The sequence below is a fragment of the Chanodichthys erythropterus genome, chromosome 12 (genome assembly GCF_024489055.1).
Source record: "Chanodichthys erythropterus isolate Z2021 chromosome 12, ASM2448905v1, whole genome shotgun sequence".
Lineage (NCBI taxonomy): Eukaryota > Metazoa > Chordata > Actinopteri > Cypriniformes > Xenocyprididae > Chanodichthys > Chanodichthys erythropterus.
The window spans coordinates 26,933,183-26,958,100 of NC_090232.1; the positions used below are offsets into that span (position 1 = coordinate 26,933,183).

General features: G+C 35.7%; 1 protein-coding gene across 5 annotated transcripts; it reads left to right on the top strand.

Moving 5' to 3' along the window:
• The first annotated feature begins 283 nt into the window (after window positions 1–283).
• itga6b (integrin, alpha 6b) lies at window positions 284–24,284 on the top strand. Of its 5 annotated transcripts, XM_067402615.1 has the most exons (26): window positions 284–499; window positions 10,477–10,604; window positions 10,688–10,767; window positions 12,504–12,765; window positions 13,150–13,281; window positions 14,530–14,743; window positions 15,430–15,623; window positions 15,998–16,086; window positions 16,171–16,298; window positions 16,544–16,633; window positions 16,724–16,785; window positions 16,921–17,084; window positions 17,638–17,784; window positions 18,672–18,787; window positions 19,015–19,168; window positions 19,249–19,332; window positions 19,411–19,490; window positions 19,568–19,645; window positions 19,753–19,855; window positions 20,011–20,184; window positions 20,296–20,394; window positions 20,651–20,761; window positions 21,515–21,613; window positions 21,738–21,863; window positions 22,000–22,108; window positions 22,608–22,745. In XM_067402615.1, exons 1-25 carry the CDS (start codon window positions 327–329, stop codon window positions 22,069–22,071), a joined length of 3,159 nt encoding a protein of 1,052 aa, XP_067258716.1. In that variant the 5' UTR covers window positions 284–326; the 3' UTR covers window positions 22,072–22,108; window positions 22,608–22,745. The 5 variants fall into 5 exon arrangements, with proteins under 5 accessions (XP_067258716.1, XP_067258713.1, XP_067258715.1 ...); XM_067402612.1 differs by lacking the exon at window positions 22,000–22,108 and having other exon boundaries at window positions 22,608–24,284; XM_067402614.1 differs by lacking the exon at window positions 22,000–22,108 and having other exon boundaries at window positions 15,430–15,476; window positions 22,608–24,284.
• Window positions 24,285–24,918: the final 634 nt, after the last annotated feature.

Below are 24,918 nucleotides of genomic sequence, written 5' to 3' on the forward strand. Positions count from 1 at the left end.
TCTCTAAACTATTTACTCACCATGCTTATCACGAGTTGTGTGAAATGACACTCGAAGGAAATGCTACCTTTGCTACCTTTTTATGACGTTAAAATCTCTAATATCACGCGCTCGAATAACCAAAAGAATGCAGAATAATGACGAAAAACGAAGCCCGGAGCTGTACTGGCAGGTAGAGGCAAGGCTGAGGGTGGAGACGGGTGGAGGAGGAGAGGAGGGACGTACGAGAGATTCCTCCCTTATAGACATCCACAAACCCAGCAGAAGCAGGCTGCAAGTCTCAGCTCAAAAGCAAGAACCTGACACGAACGGAACTCAACATCACAATGGGATCTTACAGGACTTTAACATTACTGCTTCTCAGTTTTTTGGGATGGACGCTGATCTCTGCCTTCAACCTGGACACAGAGAATGTTATCAAGAAAACGGGAGATGCCAACAGCTTGTTCGGTTTCTCCCTGGCCATGCACCGACAACTCCGACCATCTGATAAAAGAATGTAAGCATTTATTTTATCCTCATTGGAGTCCAGGTATCGTTTCTTGAGGAGTCTGTTTCACATTTGCAGCAGGTTGAATCCAGGTACTTTGTAGTACAACATTTTAGTCGAGCAGTTTTTTGTAATAAACTAATGGTATGTAGCTGGTTTTCTTTTTGAAATATACACCATTATATAGGTAGGCTATTTAATCTATTTAATCATCCACCCCTCTCCATACTGTAAAGCTTTGACATGCTCCAATAGCACCAGTTCAAGTGCATTAGATAAGGTGATCCTTAATGAATTCAATCGAAAATGACAACTCTGTAAGCATTTACTCGCCCTGATGTCGTTTTAAACGCGGATTATTTATTTATCCCCCTGCAGAACACAAAAGAATACGTTTTGAATACTATTTACATGCAATTGCAATGTTGACTGAAGTGCCAATTCTTAAGAACTCGCAAAATCACCGAATTGTATCATAACGTAAGCCACGTACACTATATTCCGACAGCAATACGATAGTTTTTGTTTAAAGAAAGATTTAAATTTAATATTCACTGATAATCTTGACAGCATCCCCTAGCTCTCCTTCAATCGCCCATGAGAAGAAGTAGCAATGTGCGATTAGTGAACGAATGATTCACATGAGTCGAATGTTTTCAGGCCAGGGTCTGAATGATTCGAACCGAATGAGTCTGACTCATTGACTCTCTAAGATGCAGTTTATTAGTGAATAATGACTAATGAGTTTATTTCTTAAACAAACTTATATGACAGTCAATATGCTACAAATGAGTCCTGTGGACCAGACATTTATGGTTACTTTTTGTGATTTTGAGGTTTGACACCATTATACAAAATTTCAAAAATTTGGAACAACTTTAGAAATTAAGAAATAATAGTAAATAAAGATGTTTCAGAATAACAAGTCCATGAGAAAGACTGGAAAAGCCGCATCAACTTATGACATAAACTAGATTTATGTCATTTCAGGGCATAACTTTAACCACCCAACAGTGTGCTCATTACTTGGAAATAGTATACATAATTTGTTCATTAGAGATGTCTGGTCTCCTTCTCCTTTAATTTCCAACCTCTTTGACCTCAAGCTCTGCGAGGAATAGATTGTAGGTGGGATCTTTAGCACGTAAGGTGATTTGAGACACAGACTTTAGAAAGTGTTTCTAGAACACATTGTATTGAACTTTCAGCCACGACAGTTTGATATTGTTTTTGTGGTTCACTAAAAACAAACCCGTGTTGCCTTGGCAGCACCAGACACGCATTGTAAGTTTCAAGCCTAACACACAAGTGAAAGAATGCGTGCAAAAGCCTGTAACTCATTCCTGAAACTCACTACTGCCATCAACCCTGGCAGCACAGGAGACAGACTGCCAGATTGACCTCATGTTTATCCTGCAGAGAGTGAGTCCTCTAGTTATGCAAGTGACTGATGTTGAGCTGTAGTGTAACTGCTTAGAACATTGATGTGTGAGATGGACATTTACATTTGGTTATTTAGCAGATGCTTTTATCCAAAGCAGCAAACGAGGAACACCACAATCTGTTTATCATACAAGAGCCAAAGCTACTGCAATGCCAAGTTTGATGAGTAAGCAAGACTACCACAGAAACAAAACTGCAGAAAAGCAGATAAAAAGAGAGAACTTGAAGACTATATAGGGAGCACATTATAGCTGTGGTGAGCAGAAAAACAGTTAGACTAAGACAAACTGGAGTTTATTAGCAAATCATCCATCACTCATTTTAGAGCCTCCTTCAGCTAAATTGTGCAATTTATATAGCAGCATCTGATTGTTATGATGTATTTCAAATATTTCAAACCACACCCAGAGTGTGAAAGTCACATTTGTGTGTGTGTGTGTGTGTGTGTGTGTGTGTGTGTGTGTGTGTGTGTGTGTGTGTGTGCTCTGACTCATGTCCTCGGTGTGTATCTCATGGGCTTGGCAGACTGGCCGGCTGTGTTAGAACACAACAATTCTGCTTGTTAGTAACACATGCCCTACAGGTGTGTGTGTGAAGGTGATTCATATAACTGCAGGCCAAGGCAGGGCAAGATGTGTTTTGGGGGCACTGATGTAGCATTCCTTGGCTTTGTCATAGCTGGCACGATGGAGCTGCTGTCCTGGTAATGTAGGCAGTGTGTGTATGTTTGTCTGGCACATTAGCTCTTTTGCTCAAGTGACAAATACAATTTGGAAATGAGGAGTATATATCTGCAAAGTGATTAATTCTTCTTCTGTGTATGCTCACTACAAAAACACATAATTCTGATAATAACAAGACACTTGGATACCTCACTTCACCTGATTTAGAGTTTTTTTTTTTTTTCATTCTTTTGACTGTTTAAATTAATCTAAAGAGTTATACAAGTAATACTGAAGGGATATTTAATCTAAAATTAAAATTCTGTCATTTTGTAATTTCTGTCCTTCTTATTCATGTTTTCTCCTGTTGTTCAAACCCATACAGCTTTCATTCTTGTGTGAAACACAAAAGGAAGCTGCAAAGGAAGTAGCTTTGAACTACATGATTGTAACTAAAATTCTACTTCTCACTGTTATTATAAATATTTTTTCTCAATGCAGTTTTTTCCTCTGATGTCTCAGTTGTCAAATGTGTGGAATATGGATGTATGGGGATGTATTGAATTGAGTACCCTGGAGTGTAATTTTATTTTCTGTGTTACTCTGTGAAATGATCCTATTGAAACAGAGAATACAGGGAAACACTAGTGCCCAGACTTTAACAGAACTTGGCAGAAAGTATGTTTAAGATCTAAGCTCTCACTGAACCTGAGCCCTTATCTTGGCACTAGTAATTGATTGGTTTTGACTTGCCAGTACTCCATTGAAGCAGTCTGGGCTGGTGGTGCTTTAATAATGGGAGTTGTTTTGTAAGACCTTTGCAGCTCTTTCTTAACTTTCTTATGTTATTGCAGCACTTCCTTTTTTTCTTCTTTTTTTAGGGAGTTTCTCCAATATCCACCAATTTTACTCATTCAATAGGTAAAATGCATCCTGGACAAGAGTGAAGTATCACCTGCCAATCAACCACTGTGCTAAAAGAAGGGTTTTAAACTGGTTTGTGCAACAATAAAAAATAAATAAACACCCAACTGAAAAATTCTGACATGCACATTCATATAAATGCACAAGATATCACAGAAAATACAGTGACAGATTATGTGAAGCAAGCACATCCAGAGTTCATCTAATGCAGGTATCTACCTAACTAAAATAACAATGAGCACTCAACCTGAAAACCAGTAACACTCTGACATTGTGTGTGAGGTATGTAGTCACAAAATCACATAATGTTGGAATTTGAGACCCTCCTTTTGAAATCTGATCACTAGTGTTCACAGGAGACATGTTTGAAGATGCATGTCCTGGTGTAAACAGAACCTGAGTTTCTGTGGGGGCAGGGGTCTCTTTGTCTTTATCAACTTTAACAGTTGACTTTGCTCTGTAACGTATTTTAAAGGTTTCTTTGGGTATCTAGTGTTTCCACGACACGTGCGTGAACAATAATAATCTAACTTATTATCTGATTTGGCTTTAACATACAGTATGGTGGAATAATGTAGCCAGCAAAAACACATTTAATATGTACAATAATATGTTGGCCCATATCCCAGAGTGCAGTGGGTCCACTTGGGATGGAAATGGGTTACCTCTTCCTCTTCCTGTGATTCTCTTAGCTTCCTGTGCAGGGGTAGGCATTAAGCTTTGTCTGAATTTGTATGTCAGTAAGAACAGGCAGCTATTGGCCTTATATATTGGGCAGTAGTGGCCTAATGGTTAGAGAGTCAGACTGGTAACCCAAAGGTTGGGGGTTTGAGAGCAAGGCACCTAACCCCCAATCGTTCTCTGGGCGCCACAGCAAAATGGCTGCCCACTGCTCCGGGTGTGTGAGTCTGCGGTTTACAGTGTGTGTGTCTTCACTATTCACTATTCCTAATGTGTCTGTACCGACTTGGATGGGTCAAATGCAGAGGACAGTTCTGAGTATGGTTTACTTGGCCTTCACATGTCACTTTCACTTTTTTTTTTTCCTCACTATTGCATTGCAATAGTCTCAAGTATTATTATCCTACTGTAGTTTGCCCACAGGATGCATCATGCCAACCCCACTATCATGCTAGTTCCACACCTCTCTGAGAAACTTAAACAGTGCTGCCCACTACAGTGTGCTCATGGGAAATTGGGAATACAGGTTGAAAATTTGATGTGTCATGTCCCGATACCATTCCCACTTTCTCTCCCTCCTTCTTCTTTCTTTTTTCAAATACATGATTTTCTATGATCACCTTGATCGTGGAAATATAGTTTCCTTGATCAAAGTATAGTTGACACGAAAATAAAAACTCTGTCATCATTTACACACCCTCATATCTTTACTTTTCAAAAAACAAATGATATTTCTATTGACATTTTTAATGATTTCTATCCTTTCTTTGAAAGTCCATTCCACCAAAACTTTTCAGGAAGTTTCAAAATATTTATAAAGACATACAAAAAGTAATCTATATGAATTGAGCGGTTTAATCCGTTTTCTAAAGAGACATAATTGCTCATACAGTATGATGAACAGATTTAATTTAGGCTGTTATTCACATCATTATGTATCAAGTAAGCATGTTTGAGCTTTTGTTTACCATATTTAATAGGCATTATTTATGTGCATGGCAGCCTGCAGCTTACTGTATCTGTAACATTCCAGGCCCTATGATAAGGGGGCTACGAAGACCTAAGACTTGCTATTAAGGTCTTGAATAGTATAGCCTATTGAGCCATGGAGAATGATCAACCCTCCAAAAGATCAAAGCCCCCTCCCACATTTTCTCTCAGGTCCTGTGAATATTAGCGATAGCCCTGGTTCTATCCAACGCAATATTTTGCGAATATCTACTCCTAGACCTGTAGGTAGTCATGAATGTATCATTGCCTTAAAGGGAGTCGGAAAATCTTGTTCTCTTGCAGCACCTTTGTTGTGCACAGTAGGTCAGGTAATATCAGTTTGCACTCTGTATCTTTAAGCCTGGAGTCTTTGAAATGTTTGAAGCACATCTGGAGCTGTAATTCAGCTGCTGTCAGTTTGTAATGTGAACCATGACACTCCAAAACTCCTCAGCAGACCCAGCTCTTGCACCATAGCAATGGCCTCCTCAGATTCTTTAAAACATCAATGCTTAACATTCCATATAAAATTATGATAATGTGTTTCTGAAATTGTTTGGCCTAGTACACTATATAACCATGATTTACTGCTTCTCAACTAAAAAATGCTTCCAGCAATGAATAAGAGTGAGTAAACAAGTGCTGATTAAGAGTTGAGATCAAATATTCAGATAAAGTTTTGAAATGAAGACGAATGCGGTTTTTGGAATTATTTTAGTTACTAATCAGAAGTTCTACTCTAAGGGGCGGTTAAAAACACAAGACACAGGTCAGTGGAATGAAAAAAGGGCAAGGTCTAGAGCTTTTTTTTTTTTAAATTTGAACTTCTTTTAACTTGAGCGCTGCGTTTTTAAAATGACGTGTCATGAACCAGATTCTACAAATAAAAGGGAGTACAACGGTTAAAGACGTCCATCTAGCGTGTGTTTACATTGAAAAACTATGGAAAAGTAGCGCAGTGGAATAGAAAACACATTGTGTGAACGGCCCCTAAGGCTGTGTGTCTACCAAAGTTTTTCCCTCCTTGTTTTCAATGGGAGCGCCACATATCTAAAAATGCCAGTAGTGTTTATTTCATGCTGAGCGCTGCGTGCTTGGCAATTTTTCTTGGGAAATTTTTTTTCAACTTTGGGTAAAACACTTTGCTCATCACTGTCGCTTTTTACCCAACCTTCCAATCACAGAGGAGGAAGGGTGGGAAAAAAGAGTTTTCAGGAGAGCATCTGACGTTTTCAGCTGGTTAAAAGCACTTTGGTGGACACACTACACTACGCAACTTTTAAGAATTTAAAACACTAGGCATTATACACTTGCTGACTTTGTAAATGATAACAGAATGACTTATAATCACACTTTACCAGATTTTCTAGTTATTCTGAACACAACAAACTAGCACATGAACATGTGCCTCATTGCTCTGAGACACATGACAGATGAAAACAATATGTTTTTTTTTTTTTTTTTAGAAATCAGCTCAAAACGTGTTTGATATCCTCCAACTGGATGGATTCATAAAGCTAAAAATTCTGTGCTGAAATCTGTCAACTCCAACTGCCCAATATCTGGAGAATGGCTAGCTAGCTAATCAACTAGCGTCGATTCCTCCAGGCTTCAAATTGTGGCAATAGTATAGGCAAGAGTTGTGTAGAGCATTCCAGCCTTAAGTTGTTTACGTTTCAGAGATTATTTGTTTCTACGGCAAAGCTCATAAATGCCAAAATGATTCTTGGTGTACTTTATTGGTAATGACAGCAAAATTCACATCTCTTCTCTTGTAGTCAAAGAAAGTTCAACAAGAACACCCCCTAAGTGGCTCAACAGAAATTTGTGTAGAGGTTGCTACCGTTAGCAACCGTTTTTTTTTTTTTTTTTTCATGATGTCACAGTCAAATGAGAGCTTATAATTCTGAGCTGTAATTACGTCTTTGACAAAGATATGTAAGAACAAGTTGGAAACTAAAATTATGGTAATTCTGACATGGCACACTAAAATGCACCATAATATTTAGCTAGCAAGATTAAGTTTAATGACAATAGTGCCAGACACTCTTACACTTTCATGCTTTGTGCTCTGCCATTACTCAAAAGATTTTAATTATAACAAAACATTGCAGTTGAAACAGATTATCGTCTATAACTGTACTGTAAATTCACTTCCCTTTTGCCTATAAACGTTTATTGCAAGCATATTGCTGATACATGAACTGATTGAAAAAATCTAGTTGGACAAACATCCCAAAACGAGTGGCTAGTGCTGCAGGAGTAAAAAAGTGTCTTTTGCAAATACTTTACAAGATCAGAGTAACCTTTTTCCATTTGCCAGACCTGCAGTTTTTTTCCTATTAAAACTATTCTATAAAATGCATTAGAAGTCAAAACCATTTGCTCTCTAGAATGAGTAATTGCTTAATTGTTTCTTACTCATTATGTTGAGAGCCTGGCATATTTAATAGATGAGACACAATTGTCTGTGTCTGTATCATGATTGAATGCCAGTGTCTGACTGTGGCCTGAGGGCACATGAAGCACTCTCTCTGAAAAAGCTCTCAGTAAATAGAATACTTGTCCTCTCTGTTCTCCCCTCCCCCACCTTTCCTTCTATCACTTTATCCCTCTCACTTTCTGAATCTTTCATCTTCTGTTGTGCTCTGGACTTTTTTTTAAATAAAAATGTTTTGTTCTTTTGTGATGTTCTCTCCATTTTATTAATTTATTTACCTTGGAATTGTGGGCTTGTTTGTCCTGTAGATAAATAAATATAATAGGGCAGAACCATCTCAAAAACTGAGGCGTATCCTTGTTGTGCTATTGGTTACATTCCCCTAGGGAGTGTTTAATGGAGACACATTACATTACCCACAATCACACACTACCAGACTTTCGAGTTGTTCCGAACGCAGCAAACTCGCACAGGAACATGTGCCTCGTTGCTTTGAGACTCAAGACAGATGAAAACAATATGTGTTCTAAAATCAGCTCAAAATGTGTTTGATATTCTGCATCTGGATGGATTTTTTTTGTGAAGCTATAAAGTCTGTGCCCAGCATACACTACACAATTTTCTGCAAAATCTGTCAACTGCTGGCTAGTCTGGCTAGCTAACTAATCAACTAGCGTCAATTCCTCCAGACTGTAAACTGTAGCAAAAATCGAGGAAAGAGTTGCATGCATTCCAGCCTTAAGTTGTTTACTTTTATCATTTTTCTGTTTCTACCCAAATCAGTTGGGGTTGTCAGAATGGAATGATGCTGTTTAGGAGCTGACTGTGATCCAATTTCCTGAAATGTGTAGGTCAGTTACATGGGATGATGGTTCATTATAGCTTTTAATGAAATGAGGGAGTTTTGTGTGCTGTGATTTTGGAAAATATTACAACTACAGCGTACGTATCAACCGGATCTCATGAGAAAATGTAACTATTTCCAATAGTTCCGTATAAATTTGTACAATTTGATTTCTTCAAAAATGTATGATTTTTAGAAAAAAGTTAGCATGAAGGTCAGCACCAAAACAGCACCCTCAGTGAGGCGTAATCATATCGTATGAAAATGTATGAATGAGATTGCATGAATTTACTACCAGTTCGCCAAAAACGTACAATAGTTATGAATTGTGTGTGTGTGTGTGTTTAAATTTTAATAAATGTTTGTCAGTAATATCTTTTGTTGTTTTTCTTTTTTATACATCAGGTTAAAAGACACTAGAACCTTCTTTGTTTTTGTAGTGTTGTTGGATGTGTAATGTGTAATGTAGTGATTTTCAGCCTGTGCATTGCATTAGATTTAATGTAATCAGAAGCATTTACATCAGATACAGCAATCTGTATGCTCTTGAGAGTGGAATGAATAGCAGGTATTCAGTGGCTATTTTTGCCCAACACAGAAAAGTTTGTGTTGCCCTTTCAGAAAAACAGTGCTGTCTCTGTCTGTTTGGAAAATGTGACTCTAAAGCTATTCTCTTTTTGTGATCCAGACAGAGTCTTGGTCTATACGGTTGTTCACTCTTAGGCACAGAAGGAATTGGAAGTGATTGATGTAATTATCAGTAGATCTAGGCATGAAATACATTTCTGAAAATGAGGGGAATTCCCACCCTTAAATGCCTCATATGGGGGGCGTTATTCTATTATTTTACGCAAAACCCACAATTCCACATTAAACTTCAGGCATTTAGACAAGTAAACACCTTTATTCAGTTAACCAACAACAAAAAATATGGGTTTTTTTATGTGATTGTTGAAATAATAAATGAAATGACTGTACACACTTGAAATGGACTGCACATAGACTGTACTTCCCAAATGAAATTGAGATATGATCACAAACCTAATATTTGTCTTTAAATTTTGTCCTTATGGAACATCTTTGTATATTATTTACCCCTGATACGTGTATTGTTGTACACTAAGGGTACATATTACTACTCCAAAGTTAAACAGTGTATGCATCTGTAAAGTTCTAGGACATTGCCAACTTTTACTCTTCCTTCAGGATTTTGGTGAGGGCATTGTGGGAAATTTAGGCTTTACTTCAGTCAGACCCTTTTTGTCTATGCCCACAAAGAGAACTTGTGTAGCTAAAATCTGTGAAGTGTTGGGATGAATGTTATCGCTGAACCAGTCAATCCAAAAGAAAAGAAAAGAGCCTTTCACTCTCATAAATGAAGTGAAACCAGATATACACCCTTTGAGTAGATCTTAGGCTTTCTGTGGTCTACATTTCTTTTATTCAGAAGAGAAAAGATCTTCTCCTGAGTTTTTCAGTTGAAAGAACAGAAAGAGTGCACAGTCCACTTTCTAATACACAGAGCGCATGTATTTTCAGTGTGGGCTGTTGAATCTGCATTGTTTCTACTGAGGATCCTACTGAAAACACATGTGTGGGGAAATAAAGGATAATGATGCCATGAAGCCATTTACTTGTTCAAAATCACTGTAACAAGCACTATCACTATGTAATAAACAAATATCCATTTACAAATATTGAGTCATTTGAAAAGAGCGTAACACAGATTTACAATTTATTAGGACTATTATGATCACCATTTTTACCACATTGTTGCTCATGTTTCCACGAAAAACAGTTTACTTCTTGACAAGCATATTAAAAACCCCATTTACACATGATGCTCATGCCAAGTATGTCATCAGTTTTGGTTACAGAGTCTCATTTGTGTAATTTGGAGCTGCATTAGCATAAGAAGAGGAATGAAAGAACATATATATTTAATATTTTATATTCACAATATTGCAAATCCATGAGTAAATTTCTGTTTGTTGGTTTACAGGTTGCTGGTTGGTGCCCCAAGAGCTAAAGCATTGTCCAAGCAGAAGTCACAAATTACGGGAGGCATGTACAGCTGTGACATAACTTCTGCCAGTCAGTCATGCCAACGAGTAATGTTTGACAATGAAGGTAATCTCAAACACATGAAAACATTATACATTATAATGAGTGACTGTATGTGTTAAGTGAGGTATTTTTTATTGTGCATGTAGAAAACCTGGCGAGCGAAAATAAGCAAAACCAGTGGATGGGAGTTACTGTACAAAGTCAGGGACCTGGAGGAAAGATATTGGTAAGTGTGTGTGTGTATTAATTTTGAGATTTGCTAAAGAGGACATTGCTAAATATAAAAATAGAGGAAATGAGCAAACCGATAACCGATATGCTACCGATATATCGTGCATCCCATAGTTTTAAAGCAAGTTACTGTACAATAGCTTGGTGTCATGTCTGTATGTCCCTTAAAGAGATTTCCAAAATGAAAAATCTGTCATCATCTATTCATTCTCATGTCACTAAAAGCTGATTTTACAGCAATTATGGTCCAAAATGTTAAGTGTTTATCACAATAGGGCTTCTTCAGCTTTGTGTGAGCAACAAGCCGAAATATACAGTAAGTTTACTGTAAATCAAGGATTCCACTCCATAGCTTTTAAAATCATATTCAAATCTTTTTACATGTTCAAATCAACAACCAGATAAGTGTGTACAGTTTGTCCTTCTATAATCACTTGTGTTCCAGTTTAACCAAAATTGAATAAGGTGCACTACTTGTGTGGATTTTTAAATAAATGAATACTTTTATCCTGCTAGGATGCATTAAATTGATCAACAGTGACAGTAAAGACATTTATAATGTTACAAAAGATTTTTATTTAAAATAAATGATGTTTTTTTAAACTTTAATAATAGAGTTATTTTAAATTGTAATCATATTTCACAATATTACTGTTTTTACAGAGTTTTCGATCAAATAAATAAGAAACTTTAAAAAAACATTACAAATTAAAGCTGCAAGCAGCGATGAAAGGGCCCTCGCACCCGGGCTCACTGCCACCCTACAACAGCTTCCTCTTTCAAGGCGAAACATCAGATTTTGTCAGGCCGCCACAGACACGTACTTCAATGAAAACTCAAGATCTTTGCAATGTAACATCACTAAGGCCTTAAGATTAGACTGACAACATATGATGTGGTTCTGGTTAAATCTCTATGAGGAGTTAATCACAGTGTAAAACATGTAATTTCCTGTTGCCTGCTGGTGGCGCTATGACTGTAACTGAACAATGCCATGTTGATGTTTTCAGGCCAGGACTCTAATAAAACGTGAAGTTTGGGCTAGATCCGACATTGTATGCCCGAGTTACAACAGCTTGCTGTTTCGTGGCGAAACATCAGATTTTGTCAGGCCGCCACGGACACGCCGTTCAACGAAAACTCAAGATCTTCACAATTCGCAAAGGCCTTTAGATTAGACTGACCAAATATGATGTTGATCTGAATAAAGCTCTATGAGGAGTTTGTTAAAGTACATCTGGAAATGGCAAAAACAGCAAAAAACTTTGCAGAGAAAATCTCACTTCCATTTGGGTTTTCAGATTTTGCACCTCAACTTTTTGTAGGTATTGGGCTGTTACATCTGTCTACCGAATTTCATACTTGTATGTGAAACGCAGCGCAAAGGGCGCTAAATTGAAATATAGATTGAGCCATTTCCTAATTCTGTAATCCAGACGTAAATATTCACCACTTCTGACATGTGTGCAAAGTTTCATGAGTTTTCGATCATGTTTAGGCCCTCAAAAATGCGATTCATTTTGGAGAAGATTAATTGACTGAGAAATTACAATAGGGTCCTCACACCATCGGTGCTCATGCTCGGGCCCAAAAATCTTACCAACACCTAACCCAAGCCTAACACCTGTTTTGGCTGAAATATCTTTTTGTAACAGTGCAAAGAAATGTTTTTATTTACAATAGTTTTATGTCATTTATTTCACTGATTTAAAATGAACCGTTTCTCTCCAGGTCTGTGCGCATCGCTACCAGCGGCGCTTATTTGTGAACACATCTCAGGAGCTGCGTGACGTGACAGGTCGTTGCTACGTACTAAGTCAGGATCTGACGATTAATGCAGCCTCAGATGAAGATGGAGGGGACTGGATGTTCTGTAATGGGAGAAACAGAGGACATGAGCGATTTGGTTCATGCCAGCAGGGTCTGTCTGCCGCATTCACAAAGGACTATCACTATCTGGTGTTTGGAGCACCGGGTGCTTACAATTGGAAAGGTATTGGAGGACAGGATGGATTAAAGTGTATTTGTATTCACTGTTTGTATGTATTAAAGTGTTGGCGAGATCTTCATGGTAAATAAAATGGTAAATCTTATGATTTTTGGCATATTCAATGTTCAATGAAAATCCAATTTGTTAAGAAATATCAATGGCCAATGTCAAACAAAACCCATAATTCCCCACATCACTCAATTTTTGCTCCATCATGACGTTAGTACATCAGATTTTATTTGTCGGTTCATTGCATCTGACATATTGTATTTTATCCCCCGCTTTTTAAACTTTGCTCCATCTCTTCACTCATTTACTTTCTCCATCCTCAACCCTTCACCCTTTTCCTTTCCTTGTTCACTCACTCCTCCAATGGATGGATGTCAGGAGTGGTGCGGATGGAACAGAAGAACAGCTCTCTGTGGGACGAAAATATTTTTGATGACGGCCCATATGAGGTTGGAGACGAAAACCGACTTGATCCAGACCTGGTGCCTGTCCCTGCTAACAGTTATTTAGGTGAGTTCATCATCACATAACATTCCATTCATCATCCATGTCACCCGATCCTTGGTCCATCATGCGACTCGCTAAACAACTCTGGTGCGATTAAGATACAAAAACTTCAGCACAATTTAAACTTAACTGGGTGTCTGTAGGATGCAAGGCATTGATATGTATTGCCTTTCTTACCTTTTGTTTGGTGTTTCTCCTTGTTGCATCTATTTGGCTGTTCTACTTATTCGGAACAAATCTTGTTGTGGATCTGTAGGTGTGTTGTTATTATATTATTATATTATAATATATTATATTATATTATATTATATTATATTATATTATATTATATTATATTATATTATATTATATTATATTATATTATATTATATTATATTATATTATATTATATTATATTATATTATATTATATAGCTTTTTAAAATAGTCTCATTAAGCATGTTTTGCATATGTTTGTGTGGAATTAGTGTTACTTTAGTTTAGTGAATTACATGATACAGCAATTACAATGTTTTATTGCTTGTATATCAATGCTATTTTATTATTATTTATATACTTTTAAAGTATTTATTAATATTTTTAATTAGTTCTGAAATTATTTAAAATTATTTAAAATTATTCAGTTTCAGCTTTGTAACATTTCTATTTAGTTTTAATTAATATTTATCTCAGCACAATTTAAACTTAACTGGGTGTCTGTAGGATGCAAGGCATTGATATGTATTGCCTTTCTTACCTTTTGTTTGGTGTTTCTCCTTGTTGCATCTATTTGGCTGTTCTACTTATTCGGTACAAATCTTGTTGTGGATCTGTAGGTGTGTTGTTCATGACTAGCATATCCAGTAATCATCCTGATCAGTTTGTGTATCAGTCACATCCCCTTCAGGTGGCCAAGGAGAACGTTTATGATGTGGCATCCAATAGCTATTTAGGTTTGTGGGATTTCCTGGACGCCAACTTTATCAGTTATTTGCGTTCGTCCTGGTCATTATACATTCTATACATCATGTCCTTTTTGTGAACAAATGTGAATGTTTTTGCTACATTACTGTACGTTTGAGGCTGTTTTTTTGTTGTTTCTTGTTTACATCCACATCGCATGGGCGTGTCCAAGTCAATAAGAACCATGCATGTTTGAATTCATGTTGTTCCTGGGTTATCATTGCATATTCCATAATCACTGTAAGAATTTCAGTATTCTTTTGGTTAACAAATCTTTAGCTATTTTTCTGATTGGTTGCATCTGTGACAGGTTTCTCTCTGGACTCTGGAAAAATGCTGACTAAGAGAGGTCAGTTGACTATAGTTGCTGGGGCTCCAAGAGCCAATCACAGTGGGGCAGTTGTGCTTTTAAAGAAGGAAGAAGAGAAATCTTCCATGTTGACAGCTGAGTACATACTACAGGGTACCGGACTTGCCTCTTCCTTTGGTTATGACCTTGCAGTGCTTGACATCAATGGAGATGGGTAAGATCCAAAGTACATCATTATATTATATTATATTATATTATATTATATTATATTATATTATATTATATTATATTATATTATATTATATTATATTATATTATATTATATTATATTATATTATATTATATAGCTTTTTAAAATAGTCTCATTAAGCATGTTTTGCATATGTTTGTGTGGAATTAGTGTTACTTTAGTTTAGTGAATTACATGATACAGCAATTACAATGTTTTATTGCTTGTATATCAATGCTATTTTATTATTATTTATATACTTTTAAAGTATTTATTAATATTTTTAATTAGTTCTGAAATTATTTAAAATTATTTAAAATTATTCAGTTTCAGCTTTGTAACATTTCTATTTAGTTTTAATTAATATTTATCTCAGTTTTAGTTTATTTTTATTCTTTAGTATCGTAAAGGGTTAGGAACTGAGTAATTAATGACAGAATTTTCATTTTTGGGTGAACTAAACCTTTAACCTTATTTTATTTTACTTTGTTGCCAAAGCAACATTTCTATTTTTTGTTTTAGTTTTTGAAGATTAAGTTTTTCATCTATTCTTTGTATTTAATTTTATTATTTAATTTTATTTTATTTCAGTTTTATTTCAATGAGTACAATTTATATTTATATTATATATTCAATTTTTGATCATTTTCCTACCCTGATTATTAAAACAGGTGGCAGGACATTGTAGTTGGAGCACCTCAGTACTTTATTAAAGAAGGTAATATTGGTGGGGCCATCTATGTTTACATAAATGAGAAAGGGGCTTGGGACAAGATCACCCCCAAGAGAATTGATGGAGCCGCCAATTCTATGTTCGGTTTGGCTGTGGAAAGCATGGGAGATGTAAACCTGGATGGTTATCATGGTATGTGCTCAGTATGTAGTCGCTTCTATGAATAGAGCTAATGCAAAACACCTCAATGCTGAATAAGAACCACCTGTTTCCAGGAAAGATAAATAGAGAAAAAGAGATGCCATAATCTATATAAATCATCACAAATGTTGTTTATTTGTTAGGATCATTAGCTGTGTCCTAGAGCAGTGCCAGTCTTCCTGGAGTCCACTCCACATATAAAAAAAAATCTAAACAAATACATAATGCACTTATACGTGAATCTATATAGCAATATACTTAATATTAGAAGAGAGCATTTCAACACTTTTATGGTAATGATGATAATCACAAAGGTATTTGTGATGATGTAATTTATTTTTACATGTGATCCTGCTGTTTTTCAGATGTCGCTGTTGGTGCTCCATATGACAGCAATGGAGCTGGAAAAGTATTTATCTTCCACGGTTCTACTAAAGGCCTAAAACAAACCCAGGTTTAACCATATATTCACTTTTTTCTCTTCTTAACACATTATTTCATTTATTCTTTATTTAAATAACATATTCAATACTTTCAGGTTCTTGGAGGAAAAGATCACAACGTGAAACTCTTTGGATACTCTCTTGCTGGGAATATGGATTTGGACCGAAATTCTTACCCTGATCTGGCTATTGGATCTCTCGCTGATTCAGTGTTTGTGTACAGGTATGATCATATTGATAGACAACGTATAATGATTTTTAAGGATTCTTTATAAACAGTGAAAGAACACTATTATATATAAATAATTTACCATTAATATTATAATACAAATAATTTATTAATATTATTACCATGCATTCTTATATTTTATTAAATGTTGTAAAATGGCAACAAAATCTAGTATTCATTTAGCACTATGGATGAATGATTGAATTCTGAATGCATTAATTATGGGTCTTACACTATAGGGCACGGTCAGTTATCAGCATCGAAAAGACTGTCACCACCACACCAAAGGAGCTAGACCTCACTAAGAAAAACTGTGGAGACAATATATGGTGAGAGAATTATAAACAAAACAAACAATCCTTAAACATATTACCAAATGGTAAACCTTGTCTGAAGCAAAGTTTTATTGTGTGTTCTAGCCTTGAGGTGAAAGCCTGTTTCAAATTTTCAGCCAACCCCAAAACCTACAATCCTACCTTGAGTAAGTACATGTTTCTGATTTACCTTCTCAGTAATTGTTTATCCGTGTTGTCCAGAATCTCATCTCCATAAACAAATGCCAATGTTTTTGTGTTGATTTGTGCTGTATGATGACCATGTCTTTTTCCTTCTGTAGAGGTAGCATACACTATCACGGTTGAATCTCTTAGGAGGAATCTTAAACTTCCTTCTAGAGTCATCTTCACTGAGAGCTCAACCAATGAGTATGAAAGCAAAGGGGTCGTAGAGCTCAGGGGTCAGGGCGCAGAAAACTGTGTTACGAGAAGCCTCAAACTGCAGGTACAGCAGCCCTTTAAGCTGGATCAAAAGCAGCTTTACATTTAGAGGGTAAAATAACAACTACTGAGTGACATGTTGTTTAAGTTACAACAAAAAGTTGCAGGGGGCAATTGTGACAATAAATCAACATATGCTTGGTAAAGAATGTTTTTACCTTAAACAGATAGTTCACCCAAAAATGAAAAATCTGTCATCATTTACTCACTCTCAAGTATTTCCAAACCTGTATGAATTTCTTTGTTCTGCTGAACACAAAGAAAGATATTTGGAAGAATGTCAGTAACCAAACAGATCTCGCCCCCCATTGACTACCATAGTATTTTTTTTTCCTACTATAGTAGAGATCTGTTTGGTTACTGACAGTTTTCCAAATACCTTCCTTTGTGTTCAGCAGAACAAAGAAATTCATACATGAACTATTTGAGAGTGAGGGTGAACTATCCCTTTAATATAGGGAAAAGGAAGAACTGCCACCTAGTGGTGATTAAATTGGTATTATTTTTACATCAGGTGTGTTAATTATGTTAATAATGCAAGTATATTATGTACAAAGGAAACTCTAAAAGACAAACTGAGAGCTATTCCCATTGAAGTCTCTGTGGAGATCCAGAGCCAATCCTCACGCAGGAAAAGACAGACTGCACTCCCTAACCTGCTTCCCATCCTCGACTCCAACCAAGGATCCAATAATGTCACCAATGTAATTACCATCTTCTTAACCAATCAACAATAATCTTGTCTTCTTTTCAGCTATATAACATAATTATATTAATAATATATTACATACAATTCTGTAAAAAAAAAAAAAAAAAGTTCCTTGTGCAAGAATGCAGTTAAAAACAATAATATTGTGAAATATCAACAATTGTTTTAATATTTTTTTAAATCTAATTTATTTTTGTCATGGCAAAGCTGAATTTTCAGTATCATTACTCCTGTCTTCAGTGTCACATGATCCTTCATAAATCATTCTAATGTGCTGATTTGCTGCTCAAGTAACATTTCTTATTATTTATTACAGTTGAAAATGATTGTAACAAGTCTTTACTGTCGCTTTTGATCAATCTAAATTTGAGTCCTGAAATTCTTTTAAAAATCTTACTGACTCCAAACTATTGAATGCTAGTGTATTATCTTATATTAATCATAATTATATTAATAAAGTCATATTAATTACACAACCATATCAAATAAATGTATGTTGAGTTGCCTATTTAAATTAACTTTATTTTACAGTGTCATTGTTACACATGTTACATGTAGTTACTTTAGTAATAACTAGAAATTTTGCAAAATTACATGCAATTAACCCTCATCCTAACATTGAACCTATAGTACGTACATGCAGTTAATTATTATTACTCAGTACTTAAATGTATAATTACACTGTGATACTGACACCTTAAAATAAAGTGTAAGCCATTTTTCTATTTTCTGTTTGTTACTCTTGATTGAATCTACAGTTTTGAACAGTTTTACAACAACAACAACCACAACAAAACATCAACATTTACAGTGTTCTGCTGAAGTAAACCTCTACCAATCACTCATATCTAATTCAGTATTCTGAATCATACTGGCTTTCAGGTTCAATTTGTCAAGGAAGGATGTGGTTCTGACAATGTATGTTTTAGTGACCTGCAACTACAGTATAAATTCCACAACAGGGAACCAAACAGAGACACCTTTAATCCATTACCTGAGTAAGTTTTGAAGATCATGTCAATTAAATGACTATCATGTCATATTATCATCATGTAGTTTAGTTAATATATCAGAGAACACTCATCTGCACACTCGTGTCTCGTTTAAATTGACATCAGTTGTGTAATTCATGAATGAGAATGAGTATCTACACTCTTTTTATCAAAGCCAATGGCAAAAGGAAGTGGCTTGTAATTTTAATCTCTCTGTTTCTCTTTCCTCACAGAGAAAATGGAGTTCCGATTTTTTCTCTTAGCGATCAGAAGGACATTGTCCTGGAGCTCAATGTGGTCAACCGGGGTGATGATGCTTATGAAGCACAGCTGATCGCCTCGTTCCCCAAATCCCTCTCTTATTCTGCCGTTCGCACTAAATCTAGTGTAAGTCCAGCTGACAGATATCTAGTTATTGTATGTTATTATTATTAAGAATTATTATTAAGTGCTTCTGAATCTTTCAGGATAACCCGATCAACTGTTTAGCCAATACGAATGGGTCACAAGCTGAATGTGATCTTGCAAATCCATTCAAAAGAGATGCCGAGGTGAATATTTTAAATGATTATTTTGACATTAGTATTTTCAGTGTGGACTTAACATTCATGAAAAAACACTTTTTTCAGACAACTTTTTACATCATTCTAAATACGGGAGGAATTTCTTTGGATACCACTGAAATTGAAATCGACCTCAAACTCAAAACGTGAGTAACTACAACAATTTCTTCCATCTTTACAATGTCAGTGATTATATATTGATGTATCCATTTTGTTTTCGCAGGACAAGTGCGGGGAATCCGTTACCAGCAGTCAAAGCCAAAGCCATTGTTAAGATCCAACTGCTTTTGTCCCTCACAGGGTAGGTTTGCAAATTGCAGTATCATTTCTCAGTTACACTTCTGATGATGATATTATCAATGTCCTGTCTTTGTAACATCATATACTGTCATCATGCATCATCTTCAGGGTAGCCAAGCCATCTCAGGTCTACTTTACTGGAGAAGTCAAAGGAGAGAGTGCCATGAAACTGGCAACTGATATTGGCAGTCCAATTGACTATGAATTCAGGGTAACTATTAGATATCCTAACATCATTTAATGAACTTTTACAATACTTCCTTTGATTGTATGAGTATTTCTTTAAGTGCATTCTAACTGTTAAACATGGGATTCTATTTAATAGCCCGTTAAACTATGTATCTTGTTAATGATACTGACTGACAGGTTACAAACTTGGGCAAACCTCTTAAGTCGTTTGGCACACCATCTATGATTATCCAATGGCCTAAGCATAACTCCCAAGGCAAGTGGCTGCTGTACCTCATGAAGATTACCTCAACCGGTTTAGACAGCTTCAGCTGCTCCAATCCAGAAGAGGTCAACAAACTCAGTTTGAAGGTAGTCCTAATATCCTAACTTATCTTTAGTTTTCCCTCGTGTTTTATAAATACATTAGTTGTCTCTATAAAGGAATCAACTGATTATATGTTCTGCTTCACGGTTATCTAGGAGCCTTCAGCGTCACGAACTAAACGTGAAATCGGGGAAACTCCGGCAAAGGAGGGAACATTCTCCCAATTTACTGACAAGAGGAAATACAAAGTTTTGGTAAAGTCACTCAAAACATTCAATTACTCACCTATTTGTGATTTGAACGTTGCAAATGTATTAAAAAGGGGGAAAAACCTGAACATATTGACAAGTATTCAGATCCTCGAAACAATAATTAAACACATTTAAGCATAAGGCTGCAAAAGGGGTCTGAATTTTTTCAGAATGCATTTAATGTATTTCCTTGGTGAACTTTTATCATTGATAATCAGCCTTTTGTTTCTAATCACTGGCTTGTTGTTGTGTTTTTTAGTCCTGTGAGGATGGGGCGGAGTGTATAACATTCAGATGCCCTCTAATAGGAATGGACAGCAATGCGGTCATTAGCCTGAGAGCTTACCTTTGGAACGCTACCTTCCTGGAGGTGAGAGTGATCTTTCATTTTTAAGTGTATACATTTATTCAAAAACACATGGACAATGCAGTCCATTCTGAGATTTGTAGATTTAAATGATGAGCTGGATTTTAATTTCTGAATTCAATTTCAGAATATGTATTGAGTAAAAAATGTCAGGGTGATAAAAAAAGAAGAAAAAAAACCTCTTGAAAATAAACTTTATTTGGTAACACTTTACAATAAGGTCTCATTATTAGGGCTGGGACAATAAATCGTTGAATTGCAAATCGAGAAATGATTCTGAGATTTTCCAAATGCATCGCGATTCTCTCTCGAATCGATTCTGAGCTTAGTTTTTAACAGCATAAATATATCAATATTACCATTATTTAAAAAAATATTTTAACAAAACTGCTTCGTTGCTTAATAATATTAGAAAAAAATGAGTTTGGGTCGAGGTAAAATTATGTGGTGGGATTAATAATTCATGAAATCTGTAAAAATACTTTTACTTTGCAAACTATGTTTACAAACCTTTTGTGAAAACCATATGAGATGAGTTCACTCATGTATTCAAGATGTATTTTTGTTTTGTTTTTTCTTGATGACAAAAGTTTTAAAAAACATGAAACCGACATGAATACAGAGAGAACATTTCTAATAACTTGGCTCATGTGTTGTAAACTAGATTTATCTGTCCTTTTTAAAAACTTTCCCTTTTCTTCATCATGTCATTGACCCTTATCATTTACTTTTGCTAATTTCAACTATTTCTTACAGGAATACGCAAAATTGAACTACATCGATATTATTGTCAAGGCATCACTCGATTTTAAGACCTCAGCTTCAAATATACAGCTGAAGAATGAGCCAGCACAGGTGAGGACATTTAGAGCATTTATACATTCTCCTTCCATAATTTGTGCCATGTTCTATTAATTTGACTTGATATGCAGAGCTTAAAAAAATAATGCACTCCTAAATACAATTTGTCTTGTTACAGGTACGCGTTACTGTGTTTCCCGAACGCAGAGTAGCACAGTATGGTGGTATGCCCTGGTGGGTTGTTCTGGTGGCCATTTTACTAGGACTCCTCTTGTTGGGCCTACTGGTCTTCCTGCTTTGGAAGGTAAGGTCACATGACTAAACTCACAACCTGACCCATTTAGGACTAACCATCACTTTTTTCAACATTGACAAGGTGTTAAAAAATTTTCATTCATATGACATTAAGGATTTAAAACACAAACCTTTACCCCTTTTAGTGTGGTTTTTTCGGCAAAAGCGGCAAAGATGGTAACGAACCTGAAAAAGAGAGGCTGACTTCAGATGCTTAAAGAGAAACAGCCAGAGAACGAGAACCTCTTTCTTAGGGTAAAAGAACTCACAGATCAAGTTGACCTGTGTGCTCAGAGCTAGCATGAAGTGCTGGATTAGCCCATGCTAACCTACTTTAGTCTGATGCACATGCTGAATGTCAATGCCAAATGTGGGATAATGGTGGCAGTTTCCATGGCTTTCATTGCTCAGACATAAGCAAAACGCTATGAGGAATGCAAACTAATCATGTATGAAGTCGTTATTGTCGGAAAAGGGTTTTTTGCGTTCACTCTTACTCAGCTTCAGGTGGAACTTGCACATTTCTCTGGCCTGCTTGGGTTATTTACCGGAGCATCTCTCTCGCTTTCAGCACATACGGTTCTTGCTTATGTCTTCTTTAAAACATTGAATGTTTTGTTCTGACCTCATGCTAGGCATGCTGCACACACCGCAAACATCACTATATCTTTGTTTGTGCTCGTTTTCCTGGATAAATCATGCCGTTGAGCATTGTTAGCATGACGCTATGCTAATTGCTTGTTTTTCTGAACAGTGTGGATTTTTCAAACGTTCCAAGTATGATGACAGCGTACCCAGTTATAACGCTGTGCGGATAAAGAGGGAAGAGAGGGACTATATGCCGGGGAAAGAGGATGTGGATCCTCCGGAGAAGAAACAATGGATGACTTCTTGGAATGAGAGCTACTCATAGCTAAATGCTAAACTGATTGAAACCAAAGACTCCCTTCCTAAGGCCTTTAATGCTTACTTTTGCACGCACTGATATTTTCTTGTTGTTAATATTCCATCAAAACATGAAAGGAAACATTTGAAATTCTCGGGATGGGGATTTTTAAAGATTTTATTACAAAATAGTGTCTGGAAGACTATAGTGAACAAGGATAGAAAAAAAAAAAAACAAAAAAAAAAAAGGTTTTGTTTTATATAGAAATTAGCTTTTGTGTTCCACCCCATTTCCATAGCATATTTTAAATTCACTTCAATAATGTATATACATTTTATGTATTTATTCTCAACAGATGTTTCTGTTGTACAAAGGCCAAAGATTTAAAACTTTTGTTTTGTTTTATGAATGGCTTGTGTGGGCCTGAACTTTTTGATATCCAGCTGCCTGTATGAATGTAAATATTTGTGTCTTTCAAATGTTTTTTTTTTTTTTTTCTATTTGTTGCTTATTTGTTAAAACCAGTCAGGTACATATTTCATTTTCATAAGCAGGTTTTCCCTGTACTTCAACTACAACTGGGACAGATTTTATTAGCAACTACTTTGTTATAATCAGATGTCTGATATAATGTCAGTTGACTGCTACAATCCATTATCAGATCAGCTTTTAAATGATGTTTTTACCTTTTGAAGGTCATTTAAAATTATCTTTGTATAAATGTGAAGTTGCTTTTATTTTTAAAAACAGCATTTGTTGGCAAAGCAAATGCTCAAATAATGGAAAGTATTAATTTTGTTTGTTTGTAAAGTGATGTTGAATTGGGCAGTTGTATTTTTTTAATTTTTAGCCACTTACAAATGTATTAGCTCACACAAAATTGACACTGAAGTAATGAAATTGATTATTAGAGATTAGTTTTCATTTTCCAAATAAACATTTTTGCTGGTCTTAAAATTGATATAAGAGGTGCAAATTTTTGAGTTAAATTTGGCAAAAACAGTACAATGTTTTAAAGGTTTTGTCACCTGTGAATCTGAATAGATGTTGTCAAACTTTACAGCTTCTTTACTTGTCTCTTTTCCGCAACACCATGTAGTCACTGATGAAATATGATTACACAAATAAACAAAAAGAGCAGATACCTGAACAAAAGGTGCACTCTCAGAAGAAAAGGTACAAAAGTTGTCATTGGTATCTTTTCAAAAGATACTAATTTGCACCTTAATGGTAAAATGCAGCCTTTAGGGGTAAGGTACAAAGGTGTACACCAGTGACAGCATTTTTACTCTATTCCTTTAAGTATACAGACAAATCAAGGTTGAACTACACAAAATAATGTCTCTGATACTTAGGTTGGAGTGATGAGCACAGGATTAGTGATTGGCATGATGGGCATAGTGTTGTGAAACGGGTGTTAACTTGCTGTGCTGGACAGGGACAGAAACTACAATCTTTTTACATTCTTGGAATAAGCAAGGATTAAGTTCCTAGCTCTTAATGTAAAACTCTTAACTCAATGTTGTTACCGAAAAGTAAATTTACTTGTTACATGCGTTTCTTTTATGTAATAATAAAAAATGCATCTTATTTTTGTATTGTTTGAACTTTTTATTAGTTAGGATAGTAGTTTTAGTTGTGGAATTTTTTTTTTTAAGTGTGGCCAGTAAAAATGTTAGCAGGGCAAGAAAAAAATTCGACCTGGCCAACAGGAAATGTCTTTAACGTTGATCCCTGTATAAATGTCACATTTAGCTGTGGCTTCATTTTTTTTAGTTAAAATTAGCTTTGGGTTTAAGGATTGTTTTAATTTCACTTAAAGGCACAATATGTACATTTCAACCGCTAGAGGTCGCTTGATGATGCCTTGATTTCGCATAATCATGGGAGATGTTGTCTTCACATCTACAGTCGGTGGAAAAGAATCCGACGAGGCTCGGGCAGAAATCATAATAATGGATGAGCTTGAGAGCAGTGGAGCTTTGCGTTTAATGTATCCAAAAAGTTGCTCACCCGTCTAATAAAACATAATATATTAAAGCGTCTTTGGTGTTTCCATATTTTCTAAAAAAAAAAAAAAAAAAAAAAAAAACGGAAATTTAGGGTAACGCAGGTATGATGTCATTGATATGTGACACACGAACACGGTCCGTGTCCTGGTTAAAATTGCTTATTTCTC